Source organism: Daphnia magna, linkage group LG6, assembly GCF_020631705.1.
Source record: "Daphnia magna isolate NIES linkage group LG6, ASM2063170v1.1, whole genome shotgun sequence".
Taxonomy (NCBI): domain Eukaryota; kingdom Metazoa; phylum Arthropoda; class Branchiopoda; order Diplostraca; family Daphniidae; genus Daphnia; species Daphnia magna.
In genome coordinates this window covers 8313339-8326068 of record NC_059187.1, presented here as the reverse complement: position 1 = coordinate 8326068, position 12730 = coordinate 8313339, and the positions used below count along the sequence as shown (strand labels likewise).

At 37.9% G+C, this 12730-nt stretch overlaps 4 protein-coding genes, 1 long non-coding RNA gene and 1 pseudogene across 7 annotated transcripts; 4 read left to right on the top strand and 2 right to left on the bottom strand.

The window, feature by feature from the left end:
- Positions 1-335: 335 nt before the first annotated feature.
- LOC116924955 (small nuclear ribonucleoprotein F) lies at positions 336-996 on the top strand. The gene is made up of 3 exons (XM_032931582.2): positions 336-477; positions 550-678; positions 812-996. The coding sequence occupies exons 1-3, from the start codon at positions 472-474 to the stop codon at positions 941-943; spliced, it is 267 nt and encodes an 88-aa protein (XP_032787473.1). The 5' UTR covers positions 336-471; the 3' UTR covers positions 944-996.
- A 58-nt stretch (positions 997-1054) lies between these two features.
- Positions 1055-3305, top strand: LOC116924953 (venom allergen 5). 2 transcript variants are annotated; one of them, XM_032931579.2, is made up of 8 exons: positions 1055-1227; positions 1298-1458; positions 1530-2016; positions 2096-2266; positions 2337-2418; positions 2509-2644; positions 2724-2863; positions 3009-3305. In XM_032931579.2, exons 3-8 carry the CDS (start codon positions 1921-1923, stop codon positions 3110-3112), a joined length of 729 nt encoding a protein of 242 aa, XP_032787470.2. In that variant the 5' UTR covers positions 1055-1227; positions 1298-1458; positions 1530-1920; the 3' UTR covers positions 3113-3305. The 2 variants fall into 2 exon arrangements, with proteins under 2 accessions (XP_032787470.2, XP_032787471.2); XM_032931580.2 differs by having other exon boundaries at positions 1137-1458; positions 1530-1695; positions 1776-2016.
- A 147-nt stretch (positions 3306-3452) lies between these two features.
- Positions 3453-6178, top strand: LOC116924950 (bestrophin-2). Its single transcript, XM_032931573.2, has 10 exons — positions 3453-3604; positions 4260-4381; positions 4467-4559; positions 4661-4874; positions 4953-5063; positions 5136-5229; positions 5277-5363; positions 5427-5547; positions 5615-5847; positions 5927-6178. The coding sequence occupies exons 4-10, from the start codon at positions 4708-4710 to the stop codon at positions 6143-6145; spliced, it is 1032 nt and encodes a 343-aa protein (XP_032787464.2). The 5' UTR covers positions 3453-3604; positions 4260-4381; positions 4467-4559; positions 4661-4707; the 3' UTR covers positions 6146-6178.
- A 490-nt stretch (positions 6179-6668) lies between these two features.
- LOC116925349 lies at positions 6669-8011 on the bottom strand (annotated as a pseudogene).
- Positions 8012-8189: 178 nt separating this feature from the next.
- LOC116924949 (bestrophin-2) lies at positions 8190-10869 on the top strand. 2 transcript variants are annotated; one of them, XM_032931572.2, is made up of 10 exons: positions 8190-8328; positions 9134-9244; positions 9316-9409; positions 9490-9576; positions 9648-9768; positions 9841-10070; positions 10136-10255; positions 10325-10432; positions 10533-10625; positions 10689-10869. In XM_032931572.2, exons 2-10 carry the CDS (start codon positions 9186-9188, stop codon positions 10770-10772), a joined length of 996 nt encoding a protein of 331 aa, XP_032787463.1. In that variant the 5' UTR covers positions 8190-8328; positions 9134-9185; the 3' UTR covers positions 10773-10869. The 2 variants fall into 2 exon arrangements, with proteins under 2 accessions (XP_032787463.1, XP_032787462.1); XM_032931571.2 differs by lacking the exon at positions 8190-8328 and adding an exon at positions 8804-9057.
- LOC116924956 lies at positions 10765-12293 on the bottom strand. Its single transcript, XR_004395262.2, has 2 exons — positions 12110-12293; positions 10765-12006 (listed from the first exon to the last, which is right to left on the bottom strand). It is a non-coding gene; the product is annotated as an uncharacterized LOC116924956 (long non-coding RNA).
- Positions 12294-12730: the final 437 nt, after the last annotated feature.

Here is a 12730-nt window from a genome sequence, read left to right as displayed (position 1 = left end):
GATTTGCCTTGGACGAAGTCGGTTTGACCCTTCCGTGGCGTACTAAACTATTTAAATCGTGCATAAAATAATCTAGATTATTGCTCATAAATCTTTTAAGGAATTTGTGTACAAAATGAGATCAGTGACGGAAGTTCTCACTGTGATACGGTACGGAGATCCGGGATCGTTGCTCGACTTGCTCCCAGTCCCAGTATTTAATTTCACCGCATTCAAATGCTATATAATACAAATATTCTTACAAAAATTTGCTCTTGTCTACATTATCCCATTGTAAAATGTTTCCTAAAATTAAAGTAAAATAAATTTAAAATTTTTTCCTCATCTTGATTTAGGCGATTTGGCAACTCCTTTAGAATATTTGCCGTGCGTTTTAGAACGACCGTGTAAAATAACGCCGTCCGCATTGGACTATCTTGTCAAACATTCGATCAATTTTGTTTAACTCGTTGAATCAACAAATCAAAAGCTATGGCAGTAAGTAAAACAGAAAAATTCTCACTTGGTGGTCTTCTTCTAAAATCTAAAATGTTGATTTTATATTTACAGGCACCTATGCCCATCAATCCCAAACCATTTCTTAACGCATTAACCGGTAAACCGATCATGGTGAAGCTTAAGTGGGGCCATGAATACAAAGGTTATTTAGTTTCCGTTGATGGGTACATGAATCTTCAGGTAATTCATATCAAAAAATTGTTTGTTGGTACACATAGCACATTGAAAAGAAAAATGTATATGTTAGCTAACATGTGTAGTTAGGTTTGCTGAAATTGATATATTATTTGGTTGTTTTTCTATATTTGTATAGTTGGCAAACACAGAAGAATATATAGATGGAAGCTGCACTGGTAATTTGGGTGAAGTTCTTGTCAGATGTAACAATGTACTTTACATCCGAGGTGTCGAAGAAGATGATGAAGAGGGAGAGATGAGAGATTGATTGCTGTTTTGTATTAAACTTCACATTCTTTAATACATAATGTCATTTCGTAAGCCATGGGATTCAAATTGCTACCAAGCAGGCAGGAAAAATTACCAATTATACTTTTGCTTCACCTTGTTTGTTGGATTATTTAGTAGGACTTCAAGAAGAGGAAAAAAGAATTACTGTGGGTTATTGCCATTAGCACAAAGCAAAACTTGCATGTTTCAAACATATGGAAAACTAAAATGAGACATCGCGTCTAAATAAAACGAGCATAAACAAAGGGCGCCGTAGAAACTGTATAAAACAACAAATGAAACGTATTACCTAGCAAGGTGAAAGGGTTGGAATGAAGAAATTGTTTACTAGGCTACCCGTGTCCCGCATGCTGGTTTTAGTGCAACGCAAGTGGTTGTCTGTCTACTTTGCACCAGTCTTTATCTTTATTGTAAGTAGAAGTCATCGAAATCCGGAAAAACCTTTGCCGATTGGTTCACGCTGGTACCAGCTGATGTCATCAGCATATATAAGTAAGATCATGAATAATTAAATTAATTTTATGGTAGATAAGAATGGCCTGTAATGGATTTAACACTGTCAGGTGAGTGAAAATGCGTAATGCGTTTTCATTCAAAGTTGGGAATGGCAGGCTGTTGAACTCCACGATGGACTTCTATCTACAACCAATTATTACGGTACCGGAAAGGCAGATTGGGTGTTGAAACATTTCACTTAGGACTTCATGTAAGTACGCTTCAAGTGAACAGGTCAGTCAACTTCTTGCTTTTTCCTTGATCAGAACTAACTTTGAAAGCCACGCATAATTATTTCATTTGTTTTAAATAAGCTCTACAAGAGTAGCCTCCACCTGCCGACATCGGTGAAGCGACCCTAGGGTTCCGTACTATATAAAGTCAAACAGTTGCATCCCGGTTATCATCTTTTTCTTACCTGTCTTCAACGTTCTCCTAAATAAGGCTAAACATCAGAACATGTTGCGTTTTTTTGTAATTTTTGTTTTGGCTAGGTCGGTCATGTCGTTCGACTATTGTACCATAAGCGCCCAGAATACTATGTGCAAGTATAAGGCAAGTAACTATCACAAAACAATGTGACTATTCCGTTTTTCATGAAACAATTTCTTAATATTATTTGTGAAACGTTTAGCCAACATCGTATGGAACTGCGTGTATGAGAACCATTAAGTTGAATTTTACAGCTGCTGACAAAACATTGATCGTTAGCATTCATAACCAACTGCGTCGTCGAGTTGCTAAAGGATTGGAAACCCGTGGATCTCCCGGACCTCAACCAGCTGCTGCCAACATGAGAGAAATAGTACTTTGACATAATGATTGCTCATTAATTAATTTTGGCCCCTCGCCTAAATATAATTTTTTACATACAGACCTGGGATGACGAAATAGCTGTTATGGCCCAGACTCACGCACAGCAATGCGTCTTCACTCACGATGCCGATCGTAACGTTGGTAAGTTACTGGAACACAATTCTCAGGGACGATCACCCCATAGTGCTCATAATTGATGATTGATCTGTTTTCACTGCAATCTTGGTGCAGCTCGCTTTAAAGTTGGTCAGAACTTGGCCATCCAATTTTCAACTAGAGAAATGAAGACGGTTAACTGGACAAGTATGATTCAAAACTGGTATAATGAAGTAGCAGCCATGAGGCAGTCTTACATAACGTCCTTCCCGTACGTTATTAAACGCAAAATTTTCAAACAATAAAAATTAACCTTAAGTAAATCTTAAAATTTTATTACGTTTTCACAGTTCAAGTCCTGTCGGAGTAATTGGTCACTACACTCAAATGGTATGGGCAACAACGTTCAAGATTGGTTGCGGAATCGTTTCTTATTACGACACCAAATTCCAACCGCGATATCCCTACAAACTATTTTACGTTTGCAATTGTAAGTCCAACAAAATAACTTTTTATTCTTTTACATTTTAATTAGTCCCAATAGTGGTGTTGCAAAGATTCGGACTATTTGTTGACGATATAGACATCCAGAAATATTATTGAAACGATGGTTTTTTCTCATGTACAATTTACAGACGCCGTCGCCGGAAATTATCTCTCTTCACCAGTGTATAAATCGGGCACGGCGGCCACGGCTTGCCCAGCTCCCACAGTACCCAAAGATGGACTTTGTGCTTGAACAACCTAAATCGTTTTGACGCTGATCTTTATTACGGATGCTGGGTATTCTAATGGAAAACATTTCTCACTGGGACATTTATAACAGGATTTCGGTAGAACTTCATTTAATTCTCTTCATTGTTATTATTGTTTTTATACTTTTACTTTTCTAGTCATTCTTTGTTTTTCAAAAAATAAAATTAACAATAGCAGTCCTTTTAAAATTTTATTTCACCTAAGAAGGACTCGTAAAAAAGAGAGACTTGAAATTTGAAAATAAACCTGGGCGCTTTAGTTTATCACATAAATATGGCAACATCAGAAAAGATATGAAGGTTAATTTTGGAGGGATTCACACTTCCGCAGTTCACACTGATATCGGCTGCAATGCAGTCAATGCTGCCTAGGGGACTGTTAGTGTTGACCGGTTGACCACCATCCTCAAGATTTGTGTTCTGCCTATTGGTTCACGATAAAGTCGTTAAGTTAAAAATTTGTAGTGCTTTACTGGGTAAGTGCATTCCATGTGCAGCTTTAAAAGATGAAATGTTGGCGATGCTAAGTGATATATTAAGAAGCCTCCTAGGCAAAATATGAAAATTTGGATTTTGCGGAGCCACGTGGCCGATATGTTCTGAAAAATAAGATTGGGATTGGTGAAACCCTTAGGTCTGAAAATTAGTGCTAAATTGTGGTCCTAACATCTTGTTCTGATGTCCGAACTGTTGCTAGACATTGCAACGGTCCTGCTATTTTGAGCACTGCGTCTTAACTCGAACGCATCTCCTCTTGTATTTCATACAGATTCTTGAACTAGGCTTAGAACTCATCTGTCAAACTTCTGTGTTCTGTCTGTGTTCGCGAATATGTCGTCATAAAGAGCCTGAAGCTCAACAGCCTCAAGGAATTAGGTAATGAGGGAATTGAGAAACCAGAAATCATGTGTTGCCCAATCACCTTGTGATGAGGACTAGGCAATCAGACAAGGAACAATACTACTAGTAGCAATGTCATTAGCGCCATTTTAGTTGAGATATTTTCCCGCCATGCAAATAGTGTCGTCTCCTACATGCTGTTTGAGGCTTTGTTCACTATGAAGACTGACCAATGTATGGAAAATCTAACGGCTCAAAATGTGATATTCTTCTGGTCAATTTATTTTTTAGGTAGCCGCAAACGAAGACCTCGTTTTCACCCAGCAATAACAAATATTGTACAATGCTACTCACAAACAACTTGCGCAACAATGGCAGACAGGAAAGGAAGTGTGGTGAACCGTGGAAAAATGGTATTTTTGGTTTCCTTTATTGAGATATTAAGATTGTATTGGTCGGATAAAAATCAAAGGTTTTCATTGGTTTGACGGTTACCAGACGAACTATGCACCCATTACCGCATTCTCTTTCTAAAGCAGGAGTAGGCTAAAGAAGAGAAAAGGTCCTACCACAAATTCCGGATGATATACGGTAAACAGGGAAAATCATGCATACTGGAATAAGTCTTTCTTTGAGCAGAACGATTCGCTGCTACTCAGTTGAAGCTAACAGAAACAAATTCATCTAACTAGGTTAAACAGAAGATCGTTTTGTTCAAGGCCTTAGTAAACGTGCTAATATGCATACTGCAACTAGAGAAGCAGTCCGGCCAGTCCCCAAACCACGGACAACCATGCAAAAAATTGGCAACGCTCTTCGTTTATCTAAAAAGTTTTCGTGGGATTACAAAGACTTTGAAACACCAACAGCAAGCCACTTTGGTGAAAACATTAAAATTCTTTTCAGGTTTGAATCTACAGTGTGAAAGGAATTGTACTCTTTTGTCTATTTACCTTACTATTTATTGTTTACCCTTTTTGTCAGGTGGCAAGGAAGCATTTACTGTCTGGTGTGGAAGGAATTCCTGGTTTACATGTCCCTCTACATCTCCATTACCGTCGTGCATGATTTCGCATTAACGGATATTGATAAACAGTCAGATGATGATCCTCGAATAATTTTTTACAATTTTCAACTCTCACTCACCTAGTTCTCTCTGCTTTGCAGCCATTTTGAAGATCTAGCTGCCTATTGCTCAAAGTTTGTCTCTTCGTTGCAAATCGTTTTGCTTCTGGGTTTCTTTACTTCAACTGCCATGCAGGTATTAAGTAAAACATGTTGCTACATGGGGTAAATAATTTTGTTTAGCGTTGGTTTTCGTTGGTAAATTCCATTCCGGGAACCAGTAAAGTAACAGCTTACTTTGTCAACTCCCTCAAAGAAAATCAACCAGACGTAAGTTATTGTAAAAATCATTTACTCAGAAATTCGTCTAAAATTAAAACTCTTTTACGAAAGGGAGAAGCAATCGTACAGCAATACGCCAGATGGATTGTCCTTAGTTGGACATTGGTATTTCGCTTAGTTTGTCCCGGACTGAAAGAAGTTTTCCCCGATTTGATGTCCCTACAGAACGAAGGTAGGTCTATAAGATAGAAGCCCATCTAATCAGGCCAAAAACAGTTTCAAATGGCATAAGTACACAGGGTTGTTGTTGGAACATGAACGTTTAAGACTGGAGATGGAACCATCTGTTAAAAATCATTCGCTCATCGTCGTCAACTGGAATCTGGGCTTATTGCGAGTATGCGCTAGGAAGGGTATGTATTACGTTCCAGCTGACTACACTAAAAACCTCGACTGCTTGATGCTGTTCAAGAAAACTTGCAACAATACCATCAAGTTTGCCAGCAAAAATATTCCGTATGCGCTTATTCAGGTATGTCTTTCTACACGTGACTGCCAGACAGCATATCGTCAATAAATTTTGCTTGTTTAATTCTGTTTTCAAAACAAAGGCAGTGACTATTGCTGTGTACGCATATGGTTTGGCATCGTTAATGGCTCGTATGCCTTCAAAACTGGCACCGGATGGTACATGGGAATCCACTGCCGTGTCTTTTATTTCTGGCTACTTCCCTGTCGCCAACTTCATTCCAGTATGTAAACTGACCCTCAACTATCCATGGCGTATTGGAAACACGATTGCCGTGTTTGCACTCCGTTGTGCTCTATAACGATTTCTCTTGAATGAAATGCAGTTCTTCCTGTTTTATTCGTGGTTGAAATTCGGACGCATGGCCAGCTATCCTTTCGGCGAAGACAAGGACGATATCGATGTGAAGCGGTTGCTCTACTCCCATATTGAAGTATTGCCTTCAATTTTTTTTTTTGTAGCCTTTATTATACGAAACAGTCAGTTTAAAAAACAGACAACTAAATTTTCCCCTCATTTCCAGGACGCTATTCGATTACAGTCAATTTACGTTGAGGCGTCTCCCATCGAAAAAGTGGTCATGACTTCAATTCGTAATCCATCTCATCTCTGGATAGTGAGTAGTGTCCAAGCGGGCCAGAGGCGGTAACCTTTGTATTAATTATGATGGGTTGTTTTCCTCAAGGATCATGCCACGATGAGAATGTCGGACGAAAGGCGCCAATCGTTCGGTGACACATTGAATTAGCAAAATAAGCTTCAATAAGTGGCTGCTTACTGCTGCGTAAGCACCAGGAACCCCAATGGAACATTTTGATCTGACCTTTTTTTTTTTTTTTTTTGTATTCATTTATTTTAAATAATCATACATTTCAAATGATTTTCTTGAAATGCTTTGGTTTCTTCAACCCTGTGCAAAAGGCTTGTGAGCGTTTGTGTTGAGGAAAAAATTTCCATTGGCACTAGTTCAAAGAAAATGATTTTGTGAATTATAACTGGAATCAAACGCAAAATTCTATACTTACGTTGTTGAGACGGAAAGACCCATTGAGGTCCTGAAATTCTCAGCACAGGATCCAAGCAGAAACTGGGAGTATGAGGCGCACTGGGTGGAGTTGAACGGAACGGCACTGTTGATTGATTCTGTAAAATACTTCACCGCCCGTCTGTGACTACACGCTGCTGTAGTACAATTTAATTAGTCAACAAGAATCTCCTTGTTTCCATCGTAACGTGGTAAAAATAACGCAACAGAAATTTACCTTTGATAAAAACGTCAAGAATATTCTCTATCTTTACACCAGTACTTTCTTGGATCAGACCGCATCCCTACGACAAGTTACACTGTAAATGTGTAACAACTGTACTGAATTATTGTTTTGAATCCCATACCGGCTGCAGTGACCCACCATTTGGCCAAAAATCAACATGTCCAAGTGCCAATGGGAATCCCAAACGCTTGTCTAAAATGGTACCGGCATTGGTATGGATAATGTCAACGAATTGGGCATCGGTTTTGTCTAGGATATCCTCAGCCTCGGATTGATCAAAACATGGAAATGCCGGATCAAACCCTTAGAATAGGTAGGACGTAATTAGGGATTTAACTTGCCTGACATTAAGCTAATTTCATATATACTGTAGTACCTGTTATTCTAGGGAGTCTGCCATTTGTGGTTAGTCCTGCTCGGCCAACAACGTGTGCCCCCATACTGAAACCCATTAAATGAAATTGGCTCTGATCAGCTCCTTGTGAAATGAGAAAATTCACTAGATTTCCAGTAAGTACTCCGACTGGCTGGACATTGGATGCAGCTGTCGGGTAGGAAAGGGGCAGAGCTAGGAAACTCCAGTCAACTGCAATAAAGTTACAGTCTTCTCTTAGGAGGAAACCTGTTAGAAAGGTATTCTCAATATATACTTAATTTGATATGCGGTTAATCCTCTTCTTTTTAAATCGTAATAACCTACCATCGCGTAAATTGCGGCTTAACTTATTTTGACCATTTTCTGTCCAACCATGGACATAGATCCTTGTGGGATTCGTCCGAACATAATTTGAAAGCGTCAGACTTAATACGTCACCGATCAGTAGTTCTTCAAATATTTTGGGATTGCGTCTAAAACAAATGAATAAGCACACAGCCCAAAAAGGAAACAAAGACATGTAAAGGATACATGTCGCATTCAGTGAGTGCCTCACCTTGTCCAGAGAAGAAAATGAGTTTTCATTGCTGGCATCGGATCGACTTCTGCCTTAGTGCAAATATCATCTGTAAGTACGTAAAAGTCAATAAAAAATTCGAGACAACTCATTATTATCCGATTTTTGTGGCAAAGGTACTTGATCCCGTTTTTCGGATGTCTTAGACTGAATAGAGATACTACCTTGGGCGTTGACAAGAAAGACACTGACTGCAAGTAAGAAAAGGACATCAGCTAATGTCATTTCTCCGGTCAACAGGAATAGGCACTACACTACAGGTAACCGTATGACTCTTTCTTCCATTTATACGCCAGTCTCCCCATTCATTTCCAGGTAACAATTTAAAAAGGTACTTTCATTTCTTTGAAATGAAAACTTGTAATGATGATGCAGTTCAATCGTGACAGCGTCAGTTATTGTCAGGTGCTTTTCGTAAAAGGGGCAGTCTAGCTTTAGTAATAACCAGCAATTCCAAAAAGATTTTTAAATCCCTTTATTAATAATAACATGACTAAGTCGCAATTGCTAATAGGTGTTAAACTAAGCTTAATAAAAGTAATATGTTCAACGTGTCCTATCTATATCTCAAACACCACAGAGAATTCTAAGTACAGTTGAGCAAACAACTAATGTTGGAAAAAAGATTTAAACGAGATTTAACCCCGTCGACTTCATTCTTTCCCTCAACAATGCGATTTCGAAATTACTTTTCAAAGCCCTCTGGAAAAGTAGCGTAGTATCGACGTCTGGGAAAAGTTACCGGGTACCCATCGGTTGGTGGGTCGAAATATTCCCAAAGGATTATGTTTAGTAGGCCTCCCTCTGCCAGTTTCTTTTGTTGCGGTTTGTGAATCAGTTCACTATTAGCCATAGTGAGGTTGTTTTCAAGTCTAGGAGTTACAGTGTAGATTGACCTTAAGATACTCAAGCTTTGTGGAAGAAATGTCCGATAACTCTTCATTTGGATCCACGGTTAAATTTGGTCACAATGTCAAAACGTTGTTCAGGTATCCTTCTTTTGCAGACTTCATTTGTTCATCAAGTTAGCAGCTCTTAATCTATCTATTACTCTCGGCTATGCAGATGGACGGGGAGCACTTACCGGCTTGTCTGGAAAGAGTTCATCATTTACACCATGGCGTATATAGGACTTTCAATTGTGTACGATTTTGCACTGGATGACGATGGCAAAAAGTATATGATTCGTTTTTAATGTGATTCAGTGAATCGATTACCTAACGAGCATCATTTCTTTGTATTTGCAGAGGATTTGAAGATATTTCGGCCTACTGTTCCAAATATACCTCATCCCTGCCTATTATTCTGCTGCTGGGTTTCTTCACATCAACTTCCATGCAGGTAAAAAACAATTGCATACAATATGTTTCTTTGTTCCTTCTTAAAATATCGACTAATCGTTTTTGTCTGGGGAATCGTAGCGATGGTTTTCACTCGTGCATTCCATGCCCGGAACTACAAGAGTTATAGCCAGTTTTGTCATGTCAATCAAAGAAGGTCAGCCAGAAGTAAGTTGTGCCATCAAGTTTGTCACTTTTCTCCTTTTTTAAAATTACCATTTCTCTTTTGTATCAAAAAGGGTTATCAAATAGTGGAGCAATACTCACGTTGGATCGTACTAGGTTGGGCGTTAACTTTTCGTCTCATCTGCAAACCGTTGAAAAGAGTATTCCCCACCCTAGTGTCGCTCGAGAATGCTGGTAACGTTTATTATTGATTTCTTAATATTTTATAAGGTTCCCTGTTGAATAGAGTTTTAATCGTATGTTTAGGATTATTGCTGCCACATGAGCGATTGCAACTCGAAAGTGAGATCGCTTCCAACCATCCTATAGTGGTTGTACAGTGGAATCTTGCCCTGTTGAAACGATGTAACCGACAAGGAATGTTCATGGATTTCTCCGATTACCAGCGCAACCAAGATAATTTGATGACATTTAAGAAAAGTTGCGGAGACACAATCAAATTTGCTGCTAAAAATATCCCGTTTGCATTAATTCAAGTATTCTATTATATTAGTGACTTGTTATTTGGTAGTTCCTAGTAATATTAACAAATGTTTTATAGGCCGTAACAATTACCGTTTACTCCTATGGGTTAGCATCATTAATGGCGCGTCAACTGACTGATGAGCATACTCCAACTTCGTTCACCATAAGGTACTTTCCTGTCCTCAACGCGTTTCAGGTAACCTCCACAAAATTTGCATGAACCACTTTTATATATTTATTTTTCTTTTAAAATTTTTGTTCACAGTATTTTCTCTATTACCTGTGGTTGCAATTTGGTCGATTGGCAGCCTATCCTTTTTCAGATGACGAGAACGACATTGATATTAAGCGACTCCTGCAAGCCCACGTAGACGTAAGATGTTATTATAATTTATTTTTTCTTAATGTCCTTCGTGCAGGATAACACCATTATAACACCATACCTGTCTTTGCTATGTTGTACTTATTTGCAGGATGCTGTCCGGTGGCAATCACTTTATTCTTCGCCTGGTTTGACAGAGCAGATAGTGTCGCATTCCCTTCATAATTCTTCACACGAATGGATGGTAAATAGTTTTACTTTGGTTCGTAGCAAAGTTTGGTTAAAGCTAATCCGTTTAAATCAAAAGAATCTTGCATGTCCGAAAGCACAAAGAGGCCTCATAAGCGAACCCTTGGCAAATGGCAACAATCAAGAAAGTGCTCTTATGTAACCTTAAACTGAATTTTATTTCTTTTTGTTACATACATAACTTTACTCCTTTCAAAAGAGACCACACGACTGTAAATACATGCAACGTTTTTTCCAAGTCTGGCATTGTTGAAACCTTTTTTCGTTTTCCTTTCATTTGTTTTTTGTCTGCTAGCGAGAGCAGTAAGTCAGAACTCAAAAGCGAACAGTGCACTTTATTCACGAATTATATAACTTCATCTTTTACTGATGGAGAGTGTAAAAAACGCCGTTGAAACAAAAACATGGTGATTGCAAATAAACGAATGTTGTGTTATTTAAAAAAAAAAAAAAAAAAGAAAATCTTACCTGGACAGTCACAGAGTAAAGTTGGATTTCTTGAATATGGACGATCTACGCCAAACTTCTCAAAGTGGGCCAAGTTTGCTCTATAGTTAGCGTCACTTGAAAATCCACTGGAGTTTTGAACATTTGGTGAAACAGAGCTTAAAGGTTGTTGGAGGCAAACAGTTTTATTAGGTTTCACCACCTCAGCATTCAAAGCAGGCCGTTTGAAAGCCATAGAAGGCTGCACAAGTGGAATTGTGTGTACACAACCGGCCTGCTTTGTACTTGTTGAAATTGTGGTGAATCCGCCACTGAATTTGGACCATCCGTTGACATCCCTTTTGTAAAAGGTGGTGAATGACACATTCGTTGATGCCGCAACAAGCATTTTCTTATAGCTTAAGTTTTTAAACATCCATCAACGAAACATCTGAAAGGAGCAGCTTCCATTTCAAATTCTTCTCCTTCAAAATACTCGCAAATATTTTTCTTCGCCGGAGAGTCCAATGTCAATGAAAGGGTTTTTACCTTCTCTTTCAATGTAGATATTTCAATGTCAATTTCTATTTGTTTTGCAGCAATTTCTCGGTGATCTTTTTCACTAGCACTAAGTAATTTTTTATTTTATTACTGTGCGTAATAAGACCCTAAAAAATAAACAAAATGAATATAAAATTAGATATGATGAGTGGAATATTTGTCCGATATTACATCCCAAACTCGTTTGAATGTTTCATTCATGTTTTGGTTGATCGTGGTTACATTACATTTCTGCAACAACCAATTTTTCAAAACTCCATGAGCAAGTAATGGTACTAGTTGAAACTTTTGTTCAGTTAATCCATGGATTTTTCGATACAAGTTTATAATTTCTTCAACAATTTCAACATTTTCACTTGTCTGGCATGTTTTTCGCCATTAACAGAATCCTATTACATTACAACGAATTTAATTTAGGATGAAAACTTGCTTATTATTGGACATTAGTATAAATTAAACAGGCAGATTTAACTTTAAAAAAAATGTAGTTACCATTTTAAAAATCCAAAGTAATAATTGATGTTGTTGAAATTGAAGTTGCAGTTAACAAAAACTTCCAAGTGCTAGAAATAATTTGCTATAGACCAAGATCGGATGCTGAGTTGCCAAGGCTGAATTCCGACCTGCGGTATTTGTCCTCTCGGGCCCTATAGGAGGGAAATGAAAAATAATATATTTAATTAAGTTGTAGTTAGTTTTATTACAAAATCTTTTGGAATCGTGTACTATACCTCTGTGCTGATATAATACAAAAAATTTTATCTCCAAAAAAGCTGTTATTTTTCCAGGAAACTTTTTGAAAGGTACTTGTTTACATTTTTACAATGTACCGTAGCAGACGTTAAGTGATTGACTGTGACTAGTGACTGTAGTGTCAAACTGTTTTCGTTTTTTATGTCATGAGTAGTGTAGTTTGTGATGTCGGTAATGAGTTATTTGACACAATTAGTCTTTTTAAGTTATCTGATTATGCTAAAGGACTTATTCATAAGGAAACAGATATTTACTTAGAAAAACGTCTGCTTCTTGTTCTACAGTTGTAATACGGGGAGGGGGTGTTGTGGAAAGGTAAACAAGTACCTTTCAAAAAGTTTCCTGGAAAAATAACAGCTT

What these genes read in the sequence shown, in the direction of transcription:
- LOC116924955 (XM_032931582.2), top strand. An exon ending in ATGGGTACATGAATCTTCAG is followed by an intron (nt 679 to 811) that starts GTAATTCATATC and finishes ATATTTGTATAG; the next exon opens with TTGGCAAACACAGAAGAATA.
- LOC116924949 (XM_032931571.2), top strand. Translation starts at nt 8,993, where the DNA reads ATGTCCGATAACTCTTCATTTGGATCCACGGTTAAATTTGGTCACAAT. An exon ending in AGTGTCGCTCGAGAATGCTG is followed by an intron (nt 9,769 to 9,840) that starts GTAACGTTTATT and finishes TCGTATGTTTAG; the next exon opens with GATTATTGCTGCCACATGAG. An exon ending in TCCTGCAAGCCCACGTAGAC is followed by an intron (nt 10,433 to 10,532) that starts GTAAGATGTTAT and finishes ACTTATTTGCAG; the next exon opens with GATGCTGTCCGGTGGCAATC.
- LOC116924953 (XM_032931579.2), top strand. Translation starts at nt 1,921, where the DNA reads ATGTTGCGTTTTTTTGTAATTTTTGTTTTGGCTAGGTCGGTCATGTCG. An exon ending in ATACTATGTGCAAGTATAAG is followed by an intron (nt 2,017 to 2,095) that starts GCAAGTAACTAT and finishes TGAAACGTTTAG; the next exon opens with CCAACATCGTATGGAACTGC. An exon ending in ACTATTTTACGTTTGCAATT is followed by an intron (nt 2,864 to 3,008) that starts GTAAGTCCAACA and finishes TACAATTTACAG; the next exon opens with ACGCCGTCGCCGGAAATTAT.
- LOC116924950 (XM_032931573.2), top strand. Translation starts at nt 4,708, where the DNA reads ATGCATACTGCAACTAGAGAAGCAGTCCGGCCAGTCCCCAAACCACGG. An exon ending in AACATTAAAATTCTTTTCAG is followed by an intron (nt 4,875 to 4,952) that starts GTTTGAATCTAC and finishes CCTTTTTGTCAG; the next exon opens with GTGGCAAGGAAGCATTTACT. An exon ending in TTCCGTATGCGCTTATTCAG is followed by an intron (nt 5,848 to 5,926) that starts GTATGTCTTTCT and finishes TTCAAAACAAAG; the next exon opens with GCAGTGACTATTGCTGTGTA.